This window comes from Sciurus carolinensis, chromosome 4, assembly GCF_902686445.1.
Source record: "Sciurus carolinensis chromosome 4, mSciCar1.2, whole genome shotgun sequence".
NCBI classification, from domain to species: domain Eukaryota; kingdom Metazoa; phylum Chordata; class Mammalia; order Rodentia; family Sciuridae; genus Sciurus; species Sciurus carolinensis.
Genome location: NC_062216.1, coordinates 162543995 through 162564124, shown reverse-complemented (window position 1 = coordinate 162564124; position 20130 = coordinate 162543995). Strand labels below are relative to the sequence as shown.

Below are 20130 nucleotides of genomic sequence, written 5' to 3'. Positions count from 1 at the left end.
TGCAGGCCCAGAGAAGGGGGTTTCATAAGAGAATAAAGCAAAAACAAGAGTCACAGGCACATCAAGGGCCAGGGTGGTGCAGACCCCTGGCCGGGACGAGAATTGGCAACGTACCTACGGCGGCTGCCAGCTGGAGAGGCGTCTCTGAATAGTTCTCCTCCCCGTGCTCCACGGAGCCTTCTACCTTGGCCCCGGCATCCAGGAGGAGCTGCGGAGGAAGAGCGGCCATTGAGATGTTTCAAGGACCTGTGCCCCGAGGAGGCGTCCGAAGACTGGTGGCATCAGTAAGATGCCACCGCTCCTTCCCTCCCGCTGGGTCAGGGACTGTGTGCACAGGGCTGGAGGATGAGTGGAGGGCCCCTCATGTCTTCTAGAATCTCAGGCTACCCAGTGATACAACCATGTCAGCATCACCTGGGAGCTTGTTAGAACGACAGCCTGTCTGGCCCCACCCCAGGCCTACGGTTGGAGAGTCTGCATTTTAACAACGTCTCCAGGGAATCTGTATAACGTTCAAGTTTCTGGAAGCACTAGGCTAGAAGTCCTGGGCACCAGAATGCTGGAAGACTCCCTGGCTAGGAGCCTCAGAGGACGCTGGAGTGGTCTCTTATAGCCACAGACTCTCAGGAGTCCTGACTAACTTGGGACATTCTTGGTCAACCAGGGTGAGAGTCTCTTCCAGAACCCCCGTCCGTGGCGGTAGGACAGGTTAGCAAATGCTGAGTTTTGTAAGGTGGCAGAGTGAGCTTCCGGAAGTTATGCTTCTCAGCGACTCGGTTCTGGGCATTCCCAAAGACATCTGGGCTTCTTTAGGAGGCAGATCGTCCATGAGGGCTCACAGTGAACGTGCTGTTAGCATCACTGATGTAACGTGGGGACCGTATGCGCCATTTTTACAACCCAGCTAGGGCTGCCTGCGCCCACGGCATGGGGGTGGCCTGAATTCCGCGAGGCTCGGCTTGGCTTCCTATGTTTCCATTTCTGGTTTAAAGGCCGGGGTTGCCTGTTAAAGGGTGGCGTCTGTGTCCATCAGACCGCCATCTGACCCCTCCTTTCTTGGATTCCTCTACTAGGAGGGGACGGGGCAGAAGCCAGCTCTCAGAGGGACACGTCGCGCACACAGCCTCCCGAAACATCACTTTGGATCTGTCCTAAGGATTCCCATGACCCAGGAAACGACAAAGGGAGCCTGTGAAGCTCCAGCATTGCCGAGCCGACCCCGTGACGCTGTCCTCTGCTCTGCGTAGAATTCAGAGCCAGGGGCCACACACAGGAGGCAAGTTCCTGCTGTTCCCAGAGCTTGGTACTTACTACAGGCCAGGTTGTCATGGACCAGGAAGTTGATCTTTCTTTTCCAATAAAGTAAAGACCAGGTTTAAAATCCAGAATGTGCTGGGCACACTATTCATCAGGCACCAACTCTTCAACAGCCATAACAAGCACAGGCAATAATACTCATACGCACATCACCGTACGTGAGGCTGTTCAGAACACACGTGCGGAGGCCTCCCTCTGGACCTCCTCGGTCTGACTCTCAAGAACCGGGACCCAAGCAAGCGCTCTTTGGAAAATCCCCTTGGTGATCTGGATGCTTCTTCCCCACTGATTGGAAACCACTAGATTCTACGAAACGCCAGGGTCACACCTCCAGGGAGGTTCCAAGGTACGGACACCAGTCATCTCATGTTCAAATGTTCTTATGACAAACGAAACGAGCAAATCCACAAAACGACAGTGGAGGCCCCACCCCAGAGCGACCAGGAAGAACTCTGCAGCTCGCCCTTGTGTGTGAGGCTGCGTGTGGGCACGTGAGCGGTTCATATTGGTTACAGCTGGGCCAAACAGATCAAGACATACCGTGTTTTCATTCATGGGATATAAATATATGCTGCGTGTCTTCGCCATCAACCAATATGAATCTCTTACGGAAAGTGCATGCTGGGAGAGGTGTAGATTTGCGTCACAGAGGAGAAAGGTCAGATGTGGAAATCCATTAATACCTGAACTACAGGAATATGTCCATGCAACACAGCAAAAGTCAGAGCCGTCCAATGGCGGGTCTCGGGGTGGACGGATGGATATTTATGAGGAGTACTGACAACCTATAAACAAATCGAAGTTATTTTCAAAATGTGACCTTCGAAATACTTAGGCTAGCAAATCTGACCTATCTGTAACCTGAATGTAGGTTAGAGATGCATAAAAAGGACACCCTAGAAGGTGCCCCGGGAGGTGTTGGCAGATGCCCCCAAACACCTCTTACCAAGTGGGCATTGGTCCTGTTTGTGTTTGTGGGAACAGAGACTGAAGCAGTCCCCCGGAGGCCGGGGACTGGGATTTGGAGATCTGCATGGGGCAGGGAGAAAATGTCCTCTTGCCCCATGAGGACTCCTTCGCCTCCCTGACGGGGATGAATGGGTGGCTTCCGGTCACTGGAGAAGCAGGAAAGGTACTTGCCATGGCAGTGAGCAAGCTCCCCTGCCTGTCCCCTTCCTCTGTCTGCTTGAGGGTGGAGGTCTGAGAGCTTCGGATGTCAGATAGCAAAGAAGCATCTATCTTTCCACCCACACTTTCAAGAGAGGTTCTGGGGGGCAGCAACTCCCCAGCAAGGGGCAGCCCGCTCAAGCTGTCCTGCCAAGGGAAAACCATCCTCCTCTGATGGAGGGACTTCCCTGGCTGCTCCAGCTCACCCCATGCTTCCCCACTTCACCCTCCTGTTGGCCTCCTGGCTGATAAGGACCCTGGAGTGACTGGAAGCAAGGAAGTTTTCCCTGGACACAACACAAACGGGCAACCCGAGACAGGTCTTTCAGGACGGGGGTCTCAGCATACCCCAGGCCAACACAGAGGCAGCGGGGAAGCTGGGGTTTGGGGTCCAGCATGATTCACAATCACACGTGGTTCTCATCCCCAACGTTTCTGGGGCCAAGCAACTTTGATGCCTGCAGTTCAGTTCATTGTGCTGGACGGAGGCCCTGAGTCGAGACTCATGGGATGGGCGGGAGGGGAGGGCTGGAGGACCCCGTCAGGACCCAGAGCCCTCACAGGGTCTGTACGGTGCTTGGAGCTCACAGCAGGGGTGGCAAATCCCCATGTAGGTGAAGCTTGTAAGATCCCAAACCAAACTCGTTAATTTAAAAAAATATAAAATAGTAATGAGACTGAAGGGCATCTAATTTTGGATGGAATGGGTTTTCCCAGAATCATGGCAAGATGACCTCAGCATGCCAACCTCTCTGGTGTCTGAGACTGCCAACATCTGGCTGCCAGGAAGAGTGGGTCTTCAGATGGCAGAGAAAAAGCGGGCAGAGGGGCGTGTTTCCCTATTTCGAGGTTGGGCAGATGGAGCAGGATTGCCAGCCTGGGCTGGGTACGGTCACATTTATTTCTTCTCACAACCATTTGCAGTGCCGTGATTATTCTCCCACTCTGCAGACGGGGACAGAGAGGTCATGCCACTTGCTCCACAGCAAGTCAGCACGGAGGTGGTGATTTCAGAACTTGGACCCAAGTCTGTCAAATTCTAAAGCCAGTGGGGATGGGGGGCCACGCTTTCCGTCCTACCCCACTGCCTCAAGGAAGCCTTGGGATGAGCTTTAAGACCTATCGATTCAGCCAAGGTGAGCCAATCGGGGTTTAGTGGGGAGGGCAGAGGACCCGAGCAGGGGCACCTCAGCCTGTGGGGACTGAGCAGAGCATCCTCTGTGCACTGATCAGGCGAGGGGACTGGCTGATGGCTCAGGACAGCTCTTTCTGCCCTGTTCCCTGAAGGAACGGATGGGCTTTGAATCCTCCTTGGCCATGATGGTTTTTTAAATGGAACATACGTGCAGGAAGCTCCTTGGGGCTTGGCTGGGCTGCAGCCTTGGGATGCACCAAATCTGTCAGGGGTCTCCCAGGGCCGCAGTCCCTGCAGGGCTGAGGAGCCATCTACTGGTTGAAGGGAGCACACTCAGCGGTGGCTCCGGAAGGAAAAGCCCCCCTCTCCTGGGTGGCTGGGGGCCCTGTGGTCCTCTGTGCCCTCACCTCCACATTCAGGTCAGCTCCGGCATCCAGCAGCATCTGAACCATCGCCTCGTCCCCACGGACGCAGGCGTACATCAGGGGGGTCATGCCCTGCGGTGAGTTAAAACCAGAGAACGGAGAAGGTTTACAAGGCGGCTGTGGTCAGTCAACAGAAACAAATGGAACGTCTTACGTGAGCGCAGGAGGCTCTGCTCGTGCTCAGAATCCAGCAGGTCAAAAGTATGCACGCGGCCCCGTGACTCACAGGTCCACAAGCCTCCGCACTCCGGGAACCACGGCGGAAGGGCGAAGGGAGCTCACCTTGCCTTTTCGGTATTGGTCTTTGCTTAGGTTGGAGGATTCTGGTTTGTCTGTCTGACTCAGGGTGCAACGGACCTAAGCGCATTTCCTAAAACAAGTGGCTGATTTCGACTTGCAGCTCTTAGGACTTTCTGGATTCTGCCACATCGGCCTTAAGCTATTTAACTGATGAATGCTGCTCCTCAATATTGTCTCTCTCACAATATAACGAGCATCCTCCTTGCTCTATATAAATTGCTGGTCAACGTCAAGGTTAACTGGATGCCCCTGAGCATGTGGTATCCCCAACACTGAAACTGTCACTGACAAGCAAAAGGCAAGTGAAGGATAGATGGCCTTCGGGAACACTACAGCTGCTCCTAACTCCTGCTTAGCACAAGCCAAGTACCACAACCCACAGAAGGGAGGGGTGGGTCCTTCCAACCTACAGTGTGGGGAAGCTAGCCATCTGGAAAAACATCCAAGTTAGAACCTTATCTCACACCGTACGCCATAAGCATTTCTAGTTTGATTAGAGATAGCTAGAGAAAAATTAAAACCATAAAAGATATCTAACTGGTCTCAGGATCCATGTCTAGGCATACAAGTCATGGAAGAAATCACAGAGGAGAAATCATTCTAGCAATGAGGGAATAAAAAACATTTTAGACAAAATTCAAGGTAAAAAGCACATCGAAGCATTTTTGTTGCATTATAGCAAAGGGCTGTGTCTCATATAGAAAGAGTTATTCTAAATAAATAAGAAAAGCTTCAGTGAAAAGTTGGCAAAAGATAGGCTGAAGATTAATAGGGAACACGTAAATAGATGGAGGGTTGGGAAGAGGAAACAGCTTCTGAAAAATAACTGAAGACTGAGACCCTAAGAACGGCTGGTGTGTTTGAGCCAATGCTTCCATTTTTAAGAATTTCTCTAATGAAATAATCAGGGGTTTGCGCAAAGACTAGTGTAAGTACATTTAACTCAGCATTATTAATAAAACTAATCAGAAACAACCTAAATATACATGATCGAGGTATAGCACATGAAAAAGTATTACGGTCATTTGATGTGGCCATTAAAATGATTTTTAAAAAGAATATTCATTAACATTCTCTTTAATGTAAAATGTCAAAAAAGCCAGATATAATAAGTCCCTGAATTTTTAAATAATGGAAGTGTGTGTGTGTGTGTGTGTGTGTGTGTGTGTGTGTGTGTATGTGTGTGTGTGTTAGGGATACTAAGTATTTCTCAAGAAAATTGTTAGCTGTAATGAAGTAAATCATCCCTGCCGCCCCGTCCTGGAACTCACTGTGTGAGCTGCCCATGCCAAGCCACCCCATGTGTCCCTTGTAACTTTCCTTTGGAGTTCACTGCTGTCTGTTTTCTCTGTCTGTGACATTTCCCCTCATGGGGCATCTTGAGAGACTCTTGTACCAGTTTCAGGATTTTGGGGGTGGTGGGGATGCTGCCTATTTCTGAGTTGCCTCTTAGGGTCTCCAGACTGTGTCTCTTAGGCACAGCCTAAAAGTTTGGGTGAAATAAGCCTGGATGTGTCCAAAAGAGAGAGAGAAAAATAACACTATAAAAAATAAACCTTTGAAAAAAAGACCACCTAAGTGGCCAGCAGGGGGCGCCTCGCCCCAGCGCCTGCGCTTCCACCTTGCTGCGGGGTGAGGCAGGAGCAGGCGGTGCTGGCTCGGACACCTGGAGCCTGTACCTGTTCACTCATGGTGTTGATCCCGTCAGGCCCCAGCAGAGACACTGCCTGCTTCACCAGGTCCGTCCGCCCGCAGTTCAGCATCCGAAAACCCAGGTCTTGCTTAAATTTGGCTTCGATGGCCACGGCGTCCAGCTTCCGAGAAGCACAAAAGCAGTCGTCCGCCCTGAGGGAGGAAGAGATGGTCACGTGGTGTAGCAGCTCCCCTGGGGCCTGGTCCCTGCAGAGCAGACTCCTCGGGAAGCCCGGCCTTTGCCTTTTCATGTACCTGGCTAGTTCCTAGGCTCCTCTAAAAAGACTTCCTCCTTATGTTCCTTGATCCTTTGTCCTTTATAACTGCCGCTGTTCTACCTTGCCCTCTTATGTCTCACAGCCCACCCACCTAAGCATCATGCGGAGAAGAGTTACTGACTGTCTTTATGGGTAGGCCCTGGCTTCACTGTTAATAATTCAGCTAGTGTCCACAAAACCAGAGTTAGGGTCCTATCAGCACCCCTCTTTAAACCTGGGGAGACAGAAGCATGTAAGGGACCTTCCCAAGGCATACAGTCTGCAAGTGGCAGAGCCGGGATGGGGATCAGGGTAGTCCGTGTGAAGAGCCAGCCTGCGTGTCTACTATGTGACACTGTCCCCCAGGCACGGTGCCTCCCGTTTGCCTGTCCTGTCTGCTCCTCACACTAGGCCCGGGAGTTCTGAGAGTGGGGACTTTGCATCTCTCTTCATCCCCGCTTGGCACGTGGGGTGTTAAGGAATGTGAGTGGAAGGAACCCAGAATGGCAGATCTCCCTACATTCCAAGCAGAACAAGACGGAGAGTCTGTGAAATAACTTGAGCATATGTGACAAAGTGCATTGAAGTGTCAGCCAGCTGGATGGAAGGAGGAAGGCTAGGGATGGGGCGGGGAGGGTCGTCAAGGGATCAAACAGGTGACAGATTCTGATGGTAAAAATGTCACTTCCTTCTCCTGGTGAATGGATCCATTAATTAATTATCGAATCACTACATATTTATTGAGCTTGTGTCAAATTCTGCTCTGAGCGCTGAGAACACAAAGGTAAAGAGGTCACGGCCTCTCTTCTAGGAAACCACCTGGAAGGACAGAGGAGGCGGGCATGGGCTGTCGTCATTCAGTGTGGAAGATGCAAGGGTTGAGGGGTCGGAGCAAGTGCACTGTGGGAAGAGGAGGAAGCTGGACCAGAGCCCAGGGGATCCAGCCACGCTTCCTAGGGAGGTGACCCCTGAGCTGTGTCTTAGGGGACAGGAGAAGAGAGGGTGGAAGCACCTTGAACAGAAGTCTGGAGACGGGACGTGGCAGGCAGTGTGAGGGTTGCGGTGGAGATTTAGGGTTTCTGGGGCAAAACCTTCTGGGAAGAGAGTGGCAGGAGCTGAGGGGTAGGAGCAAGATGACAGGGACGGCTGCCTTAGTGCAGAAGGTCCAGGCTTTATCTTCAAGCCGGTGAGGGGGCTGAGCAGGCCAGGGACATGCTGGCTGGCAGTTCTCAGAGGCAGGGAGGAAGGGAGGGAGGAGCCAGCCACAGAGGCAGGCCGGAGACAGGTCGGTGCTGAGTGAAGCGCTGAGCTGGGAGCAGCCTCCACCCTGCGGGGTGCTGCTGCTCAGACTCAGGCCGTCCAGGTCCCCCAAGGCCCACCATGTCAGCAGGAGCTGGCCCACCCGACCCCTTGGAATTCCCTCCGCTTGCCGTCAGAGGCTGGGAACCGAGGAAAGGAGCCAGGCGGTCAGAGCTCCAGGTCATGACAGCCGGATGCCAGCGGGACACCTCCTTCTTTTTCATCACTGGGGGACATGAGGGGGTGTCGACGGCACCGAGGCCCCCATTCACCAGGAAGGCCGGGTCTGGGGCTGAGCCACCCAGAGAGCCTCGGGAGGTGGACAGATGCCTGTGCCTGTCGCAGGGTCCTGTCTGCCATTCATCTCTGCCGGGCTGAGGATCCTTGGGCAGAACACCGGGAGCGTGTTCCAGCCACCAGGGGGAGCTGGCGTGGCACAGACCGCCACCAGGGCCCAGAGACCCAAGGCCTGCTGTTGAGGTGGGGTCTATCTGCATCTACACCCCAGGAACTGGGCGTCAGGCAAGGCCTCCAGGGTCTATCTGTAGGAGAGCCCTGAGGGACATTGAGAAGTATTTAGGAGATTACAACTGGCCAGGACCTGGACTCCAGGTTCAAGGCCTTTCCGTGGCAGGCGGGGGAATCAAGGCCACCCCGATGTTGCTGGCAGGGTCTCCAGGGAGCCCCCTTGGGTAGTGGGAAGGACTGAAGGACTACAGGCCTGGCTCAGACATGAACTTCTAGGGCACAGACTGGGGCTGAGCCTCAGGGTTTCTTGGTTTTAGTTCATGGGGGTGTTGAACTTGGGTCTCCTGCAGCTAGGGTTACCAGATCAAGCAAATAAAAAATACCAAAGACATATTGCACGGGACACACTTATACTAAAACATGGTCCACTGTTTGTCTGAAATTAACCATTTGTGCTATCTTTTATCTGAGAAAAGATAGAACTATCTCCCAGGGATCCAGACAAAACATGCAGAGAAACCATGAATCCCTCTGACGTGTAAACAGTGCCTGTCTCCAGAGAGGAGGGACTGTTGGTGGGGCAGCAGCCTTCATCCAAGGGACCAGTGGTCCCTAATGATGGCTAAAGAAGCAGTTTCACAGCGTCAGAGAAACAGGGCAAGGCCCTAGGGTGTCCATCGCAGAGGCCTCTGGGAGGGGTAAGGTGGGGCCTGCGTGTGTCGTGCTGAAGTATCTGGACCCCACGCTGGGGTGTGTGTGTGCACAAATCTTGGGAAGCTATCAGACTTGACACACCGCAGGAATGGCCTTCCTACTCCCCCCCCCCCAATTTTTATTTTATTGATTTAATTTTCTGTCTCATCTTTCTTATTTTTCCATATTGCTATTGGTGCACGGTGGCCGTACCTAATGGTGTGATTTGTTGTTGCGTGTTTGTACCCGCACACAATACGGCAGTAGAACATGGCCCATATCATTCTCCAGTACTTCCCCTTTCCCCCCAGAGCACTGCCAAATCTGGAACAGGCTGCATTGTGGAAGCCAGAGCTCCATCTTGGGATGAAGATGCTATAAACTGTCGCTGTCATGGAAAAACCCTCACTGTCATTTCCCGTCTCTGAGTCCCTTCTGATGGCATCAGTGCTTCGTGGACTCATTCAAGTAAGCTTTCCTCCCCTGGTAGTCAAGCTAATTCCACGTGACTGGATAAACATTATTGGGCACCTACTGTGCGCTGGGCCCCATGCTAAGGAGCCCCGGAGGAGGGAGACAGATCCCGTGTTCAGAGCTCAAGGCTCAGAAACGGATAATTCCAAGAATGTCAGAAGTGTTTACCAGCTACACAGGTCCTTGATTTTAATTAGAAAGAGACAAATGGCAAAAAAATCACTGCAGCTCAGATGATGTGACGATAATTGTTATTACAAGAAGTCGACATTGATTGAATACTTATTACTGAAATCTAAGCTCTTTCCACACATTCACTCACGCGATCATCACAAGTCGGTGATCTAAGAGCTATTACAAGCCTCACTCAGAGACGGGCAAACTGAGGCAAGGGAGCTTCCCAAGTCTCAGAGTTGATTCCAGGGGCGAGCCAGGATTTGACCGGATGACCTGACGCCCCGTCCCGTCCTGCATGGAGCGGCCCGGCATGCTCCATCGCGCCAACGTGCCCGTACATCCAGCTTCTGCTGGAGCTAATCTCTCCATGTCTCTTGGACCCTCAAGTGGAGCATCTCCCTGATGGAAGTGCTTAGGAACACACCTGGTCCCACCTCCAAACCTGTCCCCGGTCACCCACCTCAGTGAACGGCACCACTGTCCACCTAGAACCTGGTCTCACGCCCGTATCCATCCCAGGGGCTGTTGGTTTTCCACCCATCTCCCAAATCCATCGACTTCTCTGCACCGGCGGCCCCTCCCTGGTCCTGAGCACCGCCCTCCATCTCTGGTTGGGGGGCTGTAGACACCTCCTCATGGTGTGGAGCCTCCTCGTGGCCTCTCGCTTTCATCCTTCTCCCCATTCACACCCCTCTCTTGCCCAAGATCAGACCACACTTGCCCCTGCTTAAAGCCTTTCGCCACCGCCCGCCCGGGGTATGGAGGATAAAATCCTGCCCCGACCCCTGGAAGCCTCCAGAGCTCACCCCACCCTGCTCCATCTCCCCTGCTCTTCTCCCCTGCTCCGTCTCCTCCCTCCTTGTTCTGCACCAGGAACCCTCCTCGGCCTCCCCCTCAGGCCTGGGGTTCCTGCCTCCAGCGCTGTGCGCCCGCTCTTCCTGCTCCCAGGAAGGCCCGTCCTGGATCTTCAAGGGTAGCGTGAAGGCCAGGTGTCGGGAGGCCTCCTCTGACCAGTCCACTCAGACAAGGACACGCCCCTCTCTGCCTTCACCCGCCCCATCTCCTGGCCAGTCTCCTCTGTCTCCTGGGTATGGTCACCTTTCACAGGCTGAGCCTTTTTTTAGTTTACTTTTTATTTAAAAAAAGGTTGTTTTTTTTCCACTCTCACGCTGGCCTCCTGGGGGCTGGACCACATCTATCTTGTTATCTGTTGTCACCAGAACAGTGCCCCTGCACCAGTGCTGACGGGTAGGGGAGACAGGCAGGGTCCATTCATTTTTATTTTTAAATAAATTAACTGATCACTAAAATTGCATATATATTTATGGTGTACAACATGATGTTTTGAAATATGCATATGTTGTGGAAGGGTTAAATTAGGATAATTAATATATGTATTGCCTCATGTACTTATCATTTATTTGTGGTGAGAACACTTCAAATCTACTCTCGTAGCAATTTTCAAGTATATAATATGTTGCTATTAATTATAGTTGCCATGTTGTACAATAGAGCTCTCAAGTTTACTCCTCCTGTCTCACTGCATATGTGTATCCTTTGACCAACACCTTGCTGATCCTCTCTCCACCTCCAGTCCCTGGTATCTGCTGTTGTAGTCTCAAGGTTCTCTGCATTCAACTTTTTTGGATTCCATGTATAGTGAGATCATGCAGTATTTGTCTTTCTGTGACTGGCTTATTGCATTTAACATAATGTTCTCCAGGTTCATTTAGGTGGTCACAAATGACAGGATTTCCTTTTTAAAGGCTGAGTAGTGTTCCATTGTGCATATATACCACAGTTTCTTCATCGAGTCTTCTATTGATGGACAGTTAGGCTGATTCTGTATCTTTTGGCTACTGTGAAGAATCCTCCAAAGAACTTTGGAATACAGAATATCTCTTGACATACTGAGGCTATGTACCTAGCAGTGAGATTGCTGGATCGTATGGTATTTTTTGAGTTGTACTTTTTTTTGAGGCCCCTCCATAATGTTTTCCATTCTGACTATGTGAAGTATACAAGGATTCCCTTTTCTTCACCATCTTGCCTGCACTTATCTTTCATCTTTTTGACAGTTGCCATTCTAACAGATGGGAACCGTTACCCTATTGTAGCTTGAATTTGCATTTTCCTGATGATCGGTGACGTGCAGCATTTTTTCATATACGTCTGCCCATTTGCATGTCTTCTTTCGAGAAATGTCTATTCAGATTTTTTGCTCATTTTTAAATTTTTTGTTTTCTTGCGATTGAATTCCTTATGTTTTCTGGATAGTAACATCTTATCAGGTGTATGGTTGGCAAATACTTTGTCCCACTCTCTAGGTTCTCTCGTCCCTCTGTTGATTGCTTCCTTTGCTGTGCAGAAGCTTTTCAATGTGAGTCAATCCTCTTTGTCTATGTTTGCTTTTGTTGTCTGTGCTTTGGGGAACGTGTCCAAATAATCACTGCCAAGACCAAAGTCATGGAGCAAAACTCTATGCTTTCTTCTAGCAGTTTTACAGTTTCAGGCCTTACATTTAAGTCTTGAATCCATTTTGAGTTGATTTTTTGTAATTGCTGTGAGATCAGGATCTAATTTCCTTCTGCCTGATATCCACTTTCCCAAAACTATGTATTTTTAAAAAAATTTTTAGTTGTAGGTGGACACAAAACCTTTATTTTATTTATTCATTTATATGTGGTGCTGAGAAGTGAACCCAGTGCCTCACACGCGCTAAGCAAGTGCTCTGCCGCTGAGCTACAACTCCAGTCTGCAACACCATGTATTTTTAAAGAGATGGCCTTTTCCCCATTTGGGGGGGGTCCTGGCACCTTTCATTCTTGAAACCAGACCCCAGGAAAAGCACCTGTTTATCAAGACTCCCTTGGACACACAAAGTAAATAGAGTTCTGCCTACTGAACTTTACCAGTTAGGTCAGGCGAGAAAAATAAAGGTAAGAAACATTTCCTACAAAAGTGTGCAAACATGGGTTTCTGTTCAACCCAGTTTGTTAGAGAATTTAATTCTGGGAAAAAAACAAAACCAAACCCAAATTCCTGCAGCCTTCCTGTGAACTGGGCTCAGGGCTCTGTTTACTCTCTCTGGAAGTCCCTGAAGGATCTCCACTGCTGTAAACCAGCAGGTCCCCATGTGGCCTGAACAAATCTGTGAGCTCTCCTTTGTGCCTGACTTATCTATGCAGAAGACTATTAAGCCAGTCACCTGGGGCTTCACCAGAAGCCAGCCAACTCTGTGGTTTTCCCCTTGAGTGGCTTTCAACAACGCAATAAAAGATCTGATCAATTCAAGTAAGAAGTTCAGCTACCGAGCTGGTCAATTTCTCTGATTTCTCAAGTGCCCCAGCCCTGAGAGACTTGCTCAATATCGTCCACCACTTCAGGGACTGAGTGACTGAGAAAGATGTTTTCAGAAGGCCAGCAGGGGACTTGGGACCGCACTGCCTTTTCTCCCCAAGAAAGGAGCCAGCACTGACATGGGGGGGGGGGGCGTGTCAAAGCATTCTGCTGGTCTCTCGGTGCCTTCCAAGGGACAAATGCAGGCTGGTGACCCCCGGATATCTGTATGCATTTATCATCCCGTAGGGCCAGCACAGAAGCTGCGAGCGCCAACTCCTGTGTCTCCCTACCTGGGTTCAAGTCCCAGTTCTGTTACTTCGTGGCTGTGTGGTCTTGGGGCCAGTTACTTAGCTACTTTGTTATTTGATTTTCTCATCTGTAAAAGAAGATTTAGTAATAATTCCTGACTCATAGGATCCTGGGTGTCGATCAAATGAGATAATCCATGAATAGTGCTTAGCACACAGCTCTCATTTCCTGTCAGATTCCTCGTATCACAATTGTTATAAATTACAAAGCCAAAGGCAGCTGGTGGGAAAGAATATAAAGTAACTACACAGACAGAGACTCCAGGGCGCTGCTTTTCCTGGTACTGGGGATTGAACCCAGGGGCCTTAACCACTGAGTCACATCCCCAGCCCTTTTCTATATTTTATTTGGAGACAGGGTCTCGCTGAGTCGCTGAGGCTGGCTTTGAACCTGCGACCCTCATAGTAGTGCTTCTTAAGGTCTCAAATGAGACACTGTGTCTAATGAATACCATCAGAGTCAAGGCAGTCCTTTCCCCACGGGGGAAGCCTGGCTCCCAGAAAGGCTGCTGCCCGGTCCTGCATGGTTTTGCAAGTGACCCTCTAGCAATGACAGAGGCTCAGGGGAGTTTCTGGAACCATCCAGCCAGTGGAAACAGGCAGAGCCCTCAGGGGACTGTGGGACTGCCCAACAAGGCTCCTGATCTTTTCTTCTCTGCTCTAGGGTCAATCCCAACCCCACTGGTGCTGGAAGGTACCTGGAAGCTCCTGGCTCCCTGCCAGTCAGATGCAGTGAAATTCTGGGAAGCCTGGAGAACCTGGGCTTGGACACTGGGGTTCATCTCTTGGCTTTGCCCTCACGGCCAGGTAACCCTGCACCAGCTTGCTGACTGTCCTTTAGTTTTCTCACTCATAAAATGGGAACCTCACATTACTCTCTGTATTTTAATCTTGAGATAGCACTTACTTCACACCGGGTGTACTATAAGCTTTCTACAAGCATTAACTTGTTTAATTCTCATCATTATCCTGTGAGGCAGGCAATATTTTAAGTCGATTTGGTAAATAAGGAAAAGAGGGCACAGAGAGGTTAATTAACTGGTTGCGTTAGCCTGTTTCTGTTGCTATAACAAAATACCTGAAACCAGCTAATTACAAAGAAACAGGTTCATTTAGCTCACAGTTCTAGAGGCACAAGATCAGGAGACCCCTCAGATCGACCTCTGGTAAAGTCCCCTGATGTGACACATCATGATGGATGGCAGGAGTGTGTGCAAGGGGGAGAGATCACATGGGGAGACAGGAAGCCAGAGTGGGGCAGGGCCGATCTTGTTCTTCTACCACAACCCTCTCTCAAGAGCTAACCAGGGTCGCAGGAGAACTGCAGAAATCCCTTCGGAGGGCAGCACCCCAGTGACCTCCGAGTCCCTACGTCTGAAAGGTTCCACCACCGTGCTGAGGACCAAGCCTCCAATATATGAACGCAGAGGACAAACCCCACCCCAATCACGGTACTTGCTCACGGTCACGGCTGGTAAGGACTCAGGATGTGAACCCAGCACCTGGCTCCTGATGGAATCACTCTTCATGGCCGGCTCAGCAATCCACTGGCCAAGAGGGGCAGCTCCGGTCTGGAAGCACAGGTCCTGCAGGGACTCCTCGTACCAGGACTTGGAAATCTGTGTCCCAGAGGCCCCCGGAGCACCCTGACCATGGTCAGCAATTAAAAAGCCACCCCTGAGTGCATGCTAATGGTGGCCAGGCACTGTGCTGAGTGCTCAGCATCTGCTGCTTCCTCTGATCTTCTCCTAGAAGGAGAGGAGGAGGATGTCCCCATTCTCCAGCAAGGGACTGGCGCGGCTGAGTGTCCGACCCGAAGCCTGTGCTCTCACCCAGCAGCACAGCCCAGTGCCCGAGCCCAGCGCTCACATCCCAGGGCTGTTCCTTATTGGCAGGTCACCTCTCTACGCCTGTTTCCCCATCAGCAAAACGGGGATGACCACTGAGGTACCTGTAAGGAGTTTAAAGGGAAAATACTCTTGAACCACTCAGCATGGTGTGTGATGGTAACAAACCTGAGCCAGGTGACTTATACTCATACTCATGACCACGACTCTGTAATTGTAGGTCCTCTCTGTGGGGATTTAACCAGGCCACCTCCCTTCTCCAGCCAAGGCAGGCCTTGGGTGCCAAGGGCCTCTCAACTGCTCTGCAGCCTGGTCACTTTGAGCCCAGCTCCATGGAGGACTCTCACTTGCTGGGCCCGAGAGCTCCGCTGTAGCTCCGGGTGTTTTCCATGTTTCCTGCCCATGTGCTTTTGCTCTGTTCATCCGGGACTCAACGACAGGCTGGCCATCTGGGACTGAGAAATTTCCAAGGTCCGACTCTGAGGCAGCAGCCAGGGGCCTGCACAGGGACCACACAAGGAGAGAGGCCACTGTAGCGGGTTCACATAGAAAGTGCCAGAAGCCTACCACTGCAGGGTGCAGGCTGAGGTGTTTGTCTTGGAGAGAAAGTGAGAGGATGCAGCCCTACTATGCTGCCTAGGCTCCAATGGTTCCTTATGTGGGTTATGGTATGATGCCCAAGGCCACTGGTCAGACTAGATGTCTTGGAGGAGAGCAAAGGTAGGAACAATGGGAGAAACAGTAAACATGGATGAACAGCTTCCTGAACACACTTCAGTTAATATACTAATAACAGGCATTTATAAGTAGTGTTCTGTTTGCTAAGCTTTTCACATTAAGATTAAACTCGCTTAATCTCCAAAACAAACCCCAAACCGGGGACTGTTATCCTCACTTTGCAGAACAAAAAATGGAGGTGCCGAGGTTCACGCTCACGGTCACACAGCTCTAGGTGGTGGGGCTGGCAGGGGACCCAGGCAGCCCGGCTCAGCTCCCACTCGTCTCTTGCTTAAACCACATCAGGAAACTCAAGGTCAAGTTTCAGTATCCCCATTGTAACCTCAGGAGACAGGGGCTCCAAGGGGTGAAGCATCACGTCCTCAAGTCACCTGGTTCCACGGCCCTCCATTTCAGCATCCCCTGTCTCATTCCACAGTCCTGGCTTCAGTTCCGCCTATATTCCTCTGAGTCCCCTCGCCCTGGTCCGGCCCAATACCAGAGGTCAACATTACTGAACAGCCACCCTGTGCCAAATGCTGGGGTTGCAGCCACCCACAGGAAGTGGCAGTCCAAGGGAAGCACCGGGATTCCTTCCCTCACCCATGGAAGGTCCAGGTGCCAGGTTAGATGCTGGGGTCCGGCAGCCAGCACGTCAGACATGGGCCTGTCCTTACAAGGCTGCCACCAACCAGGAGGGTGAGAGTCTGCCCAGCTACTCAGGTAACAGTGCAATGAAAACCAAGGTGCCCGGGAAGAGGCTGAGAGAAGGGCTCACAATGGGAATTGAGGACCAGGCCGCTAGCCTTGGCATCTCTCCCTGGCATTCCGAGTTGGGACCTGTAGGGAAGAGGGGGCCGTGACTTCCAGGGTAGGGCCATCGAATGCTTGAGAACTTGACGGGGGTGTCAGGGAAGGCCGCCGATTGGAGGTCGCGGCTCACACAGCCTCCCTCCTTGCTGCGCAGCCCTGGGCCACATCATGGCCTCTGCTGCCCCCGCTGTAGGGCGGGAGCACCGCTCGTGCGTGTCCCGCTCCTGTGGGGACCGAGTGAACCGCGCATGCGCCTGCCTTCGGGTGCTCTGAAGGCAGACGCGCACCTGGGTGGGAGGTGCGACGCTGGTGACCACCGTGGGTTCGGCCGATGTGGACCTGTGCCAGCCATCCGCAGCACTCCAGGCACCCAGCTACCTCTCCAGGGTCTCTGGGGAACCCCGTGGTGGCTGCCAAGCGACACCCAAGCCAAGGACAGCAAATGGGGTTCCTCTCGTGCAGCCTCTGATGCAGAGACCTGGCTGCCTGGAGTTTGGGGTGCAGGATTCTGAGGCATGGCCAGAGTTCAAGAGGAGGGAAGAACACCCAGGTCTTTCAGGACCCTGGAGAGCCAGGATAACGGGGTTCTGTCACCGCTCCATCAACCAAGAGGCACGCGACAAATCACCTGGCTTCTCACAAGATTCCTCATGGCTGAAATGAGATGCAGGGCTGCAGGCTCCTGGGTGCTTCCCAGCACGGGCACTCTGAGTTGATGACGTGTTTTCTGGTGCTCGAATTCCACTCTTTACGAGACAATCATCCTCTCCCTCGTCCATCCCCACATTCCAGCTTCCCTGTTCTGTTTTCCAGTCGTGAAGCACTTTCACCTGGGGAAGAAAGGGTGGCAGTGCGTGCTAACTGCCCACCCCAGCATCAGTTCTCTGCTTCTTCCTCATCAGAACAGAGGATCACCCGTGCTCAGGAGTTGCGGCTGAGCACACGGGTACTCAGCTGGGGATGGCACTTGCCTACTCTGTGTGGCTGGCTACGGTCACATGATTAAGTTCTCACTCACAGAATAGAAGCAGAAGTGTCACAGGGACTCACAACCCAGTGCTGTGCTAGAGCTGGATCTTACTGGCTTGCAAAAGCCAGCTATGTGCCTCTCCTCCACCCCGCGTCCAGTGACATCTCATTGCTCACTTAAAATCAGCCTTAGCAGAAGTTACCTATGCCATGGGAACTGGCAAAGGCTACAGAACACCCTCCGCCCTCCTGGGACAGCTGTTTGGTGCACATTTAGCAGCACACACTGTCTAGGTCATCTGCTTAAGTGGAAGCTTCCAGCCCAACTTTCCATCGTTCCCTTCCCCAGTTGATAAGTGGACTTGCCAATGTCCTTACTCTGACCATGCAGGTGAACCCAATGCTCTAGGGCAGGGTTAGCAAACTCTTTCTTAAAAGTCAAGATGGTCCCTTTTTGAGGCTTGCAGGCCAGATGGTCTCTATTGTGGCTTCTCAGTTCTGCTACTGGAGCCTGAAGACAGCTATAGGTGGCACGTAAGTCAATAGACATGGGCTGTGTTCCAATAAAACTTTATTTAAAAAGACCCAACAACACAGGAGGCCAACTCAGGGGCCATGGTTTGCTGACGCCTGCTCTAAAGGAACTGTCAGGCAACCAGAGGGAGAGAAGCTGGGTCTTCAAAAGTTCTGTGTGGTACAGTCACTCTATCAGCCTGCACAGGCTGACCTGTTACATGGGTGGGCACTGTGCTCTGGAGCCACTGTGGAAGCAGCTTGCCACCTACCCAATATTTGGACTAAGAAAAGAAATGCCCCTTGTGGCTCCTCTCCTGGTAGGCAGGGTGGAAACACGCCTTGCCTGGAACCGAAAAGGCCCAATCTGCCTGCCGCTTTCTCCCACTCTGGGGAGAAGCTGGAGTCTGCAGACCTAAGTGGACAGAGCGTCCAGGAGAGCAGATTCCGTTTCCCAGACTCTGGGGATCCATACAGGGCCCACAGGGACGGTGTGCGCAGAGTGTGTCTGGCAGGACCCGGAGGCATAGCTCAGGGCTGCAGGTGCATCCTGCTGTGTGTGGCTCTTACTTCCCAGTTTATTGGGCACCTGGATGAGGCAGCCTGTTGGGGAACGAGACTGAGATCTGCTGGCTTACACATGTTTAAAAGCAGCCCAGTGATTTCCAGAGAATCACAAAGAAAGTCACATTCTGTTCCTGCTGTGAGGAGCAAGACCGGAAGAGAACTGAAAGGGGGTGTGTGGGAAGGCTGCAGGAAGGGGAGGTCCCTGCAGGCGCAGGGGAGGACTCCCGGGGTGGTGGCCCACCCTGTGCTGAAGCAGTCTGAGTTGGGAGACTCCATGTGGGCCCGCACCTTTCCACACACAGCCAGGGGCACTCATTGGTATTTTTGTCTGTTCCTGGTGGCACTGCTGTTCGGACCCTAAACAAGGGAGGGGTGACGGGTTCCAGTATTACAGATAGAAGACGTTTTAAGAAGTCTTCATCAATTCCTTCGGATCCCCTAAAGACCATGCCAACAGTGTGCTAGGCAGTGAGTGTTCTGTACCATAAATATTTTATTGGTTCTCTAATGATTATAATAATAATAATAATAATAATAATAATAATACTATAACAGCAAACAATGTAGCATTTACTATGTGCTAGGAACTATCCCAGTCTTACGCATATACACACACATATGCTTTTGTGTGTTGTCCATACATATATGCAAATGAGTACATATGTAATATAGATACACGTGTAATATAGATATAAATGTCCACATAAATATATACTCATTCATATATATGGTCTTATCTAATCCTTACTTTAACTCTATGAAATTCATCTTCATTCTTCAGAAGAGGCAATTGCAGCCCAGAGAGGCTAAGAAACTTGCCCAAGGTCACACAGCCAGTCAGTGGTAGAGCTGAGACTGGAACCCAGGCAGGCTGCTATTGGCCCTTACCACCTACTCCACTGCCTCTCTGTGCTGTTGCAGGTCTCCCACGTTTACTTTGATTCTCTTCAAATACTGTCTGGGTCAGAGCTACTAGATGCCAGGTACTGGGCTGTGGGCCAAAGAAATATACAATTCCCAACCATGGCCTTGAGGCTTAAGGGTCTCTGCAGTGGCTCCTCAGGGCCGTTCTCCATCTTCCACCCAGTCCAGGGGACCTGCTTCCCACTCCCGACACACGTTTCCCTACCGTTTTCTTCTCGGCACATGGTCCTTCTCACTCAGATCCTCCCCCTTATCCTGTTTTCCTCCAAATTGTGTTCTAGAGACAAATCCCATCTAATGGCTTCTGACTGGCAGACCCCCACCATGTTGGAGCTGAAAGAGAAAGCTCCGCTCACCTCCAGACCCTCCTGAGGCCAGGAAGCCGGAATCATGAGGACGTCCTGTTCCACCTGTGTGGAAAAGTCACCCATATATGTAAGGACAGAATCCATGTGTTTCTTCTAAATTGGTGTAGGGCAATGAGTCTGAACCAGGGGTGATTTGGACACCCAGGGGCATTTGGCAACGTCTGAGATATTCTTGGTGGTCACTGCTGGCATCCGCTCTGTGAGCAGAGGGTGCTATTGACATCCTATAATGCCCTGGGCAGTCCCTCCCCACTGCCCCAAAGAATTCTCCAGCTGCAAATGTCAATAGTACTGAGGTTGAGAAAACTTTGTGTAGGGGAATAAAATGTTTTTGCATCACTTCTTACATATCAAGTCG

At 51.5% G+C, this 20130-nt stretch overlaps 1 protein-coding gene across 3 annotated transcripts in view; it reads right to left on the bottom strand.

Annotated features, from left to right (window-relative positions):
• Abtb3 (ankyrin repeat and BTB domain containing 3) overlaps window positions 1–20130 on the bottom strand; it is a 268246-nt gene that overhangs the window by 34968 nt on the left and 213148 nt on the right. For 2 of the 3 annotated variants that reach the window (XM_047551618.1, XM_047551620.1), the window contains exons 5-8: window positions 6024–6189; window positions 4027–4116; window positions 2001–2102; window positions 115–208 (exon numbers count right to left, since the gene is read on the bottom strand). In XM_047551618.1, the coding sequence (XP_047407574.1) occupies window positions 115–208; window positions 2001–2102; window positions 4027–4116; window positions 6024–6189 (452 nt within the window). The remainder of the gene's footprint in view (window positions 1–114; window positions 209–2000; window positions 2103–4026; window positions 4117–6023; window positions 6190–20130) is intronic. The other variant, XM_047551619.1, reaches the window with a different exon arrangement.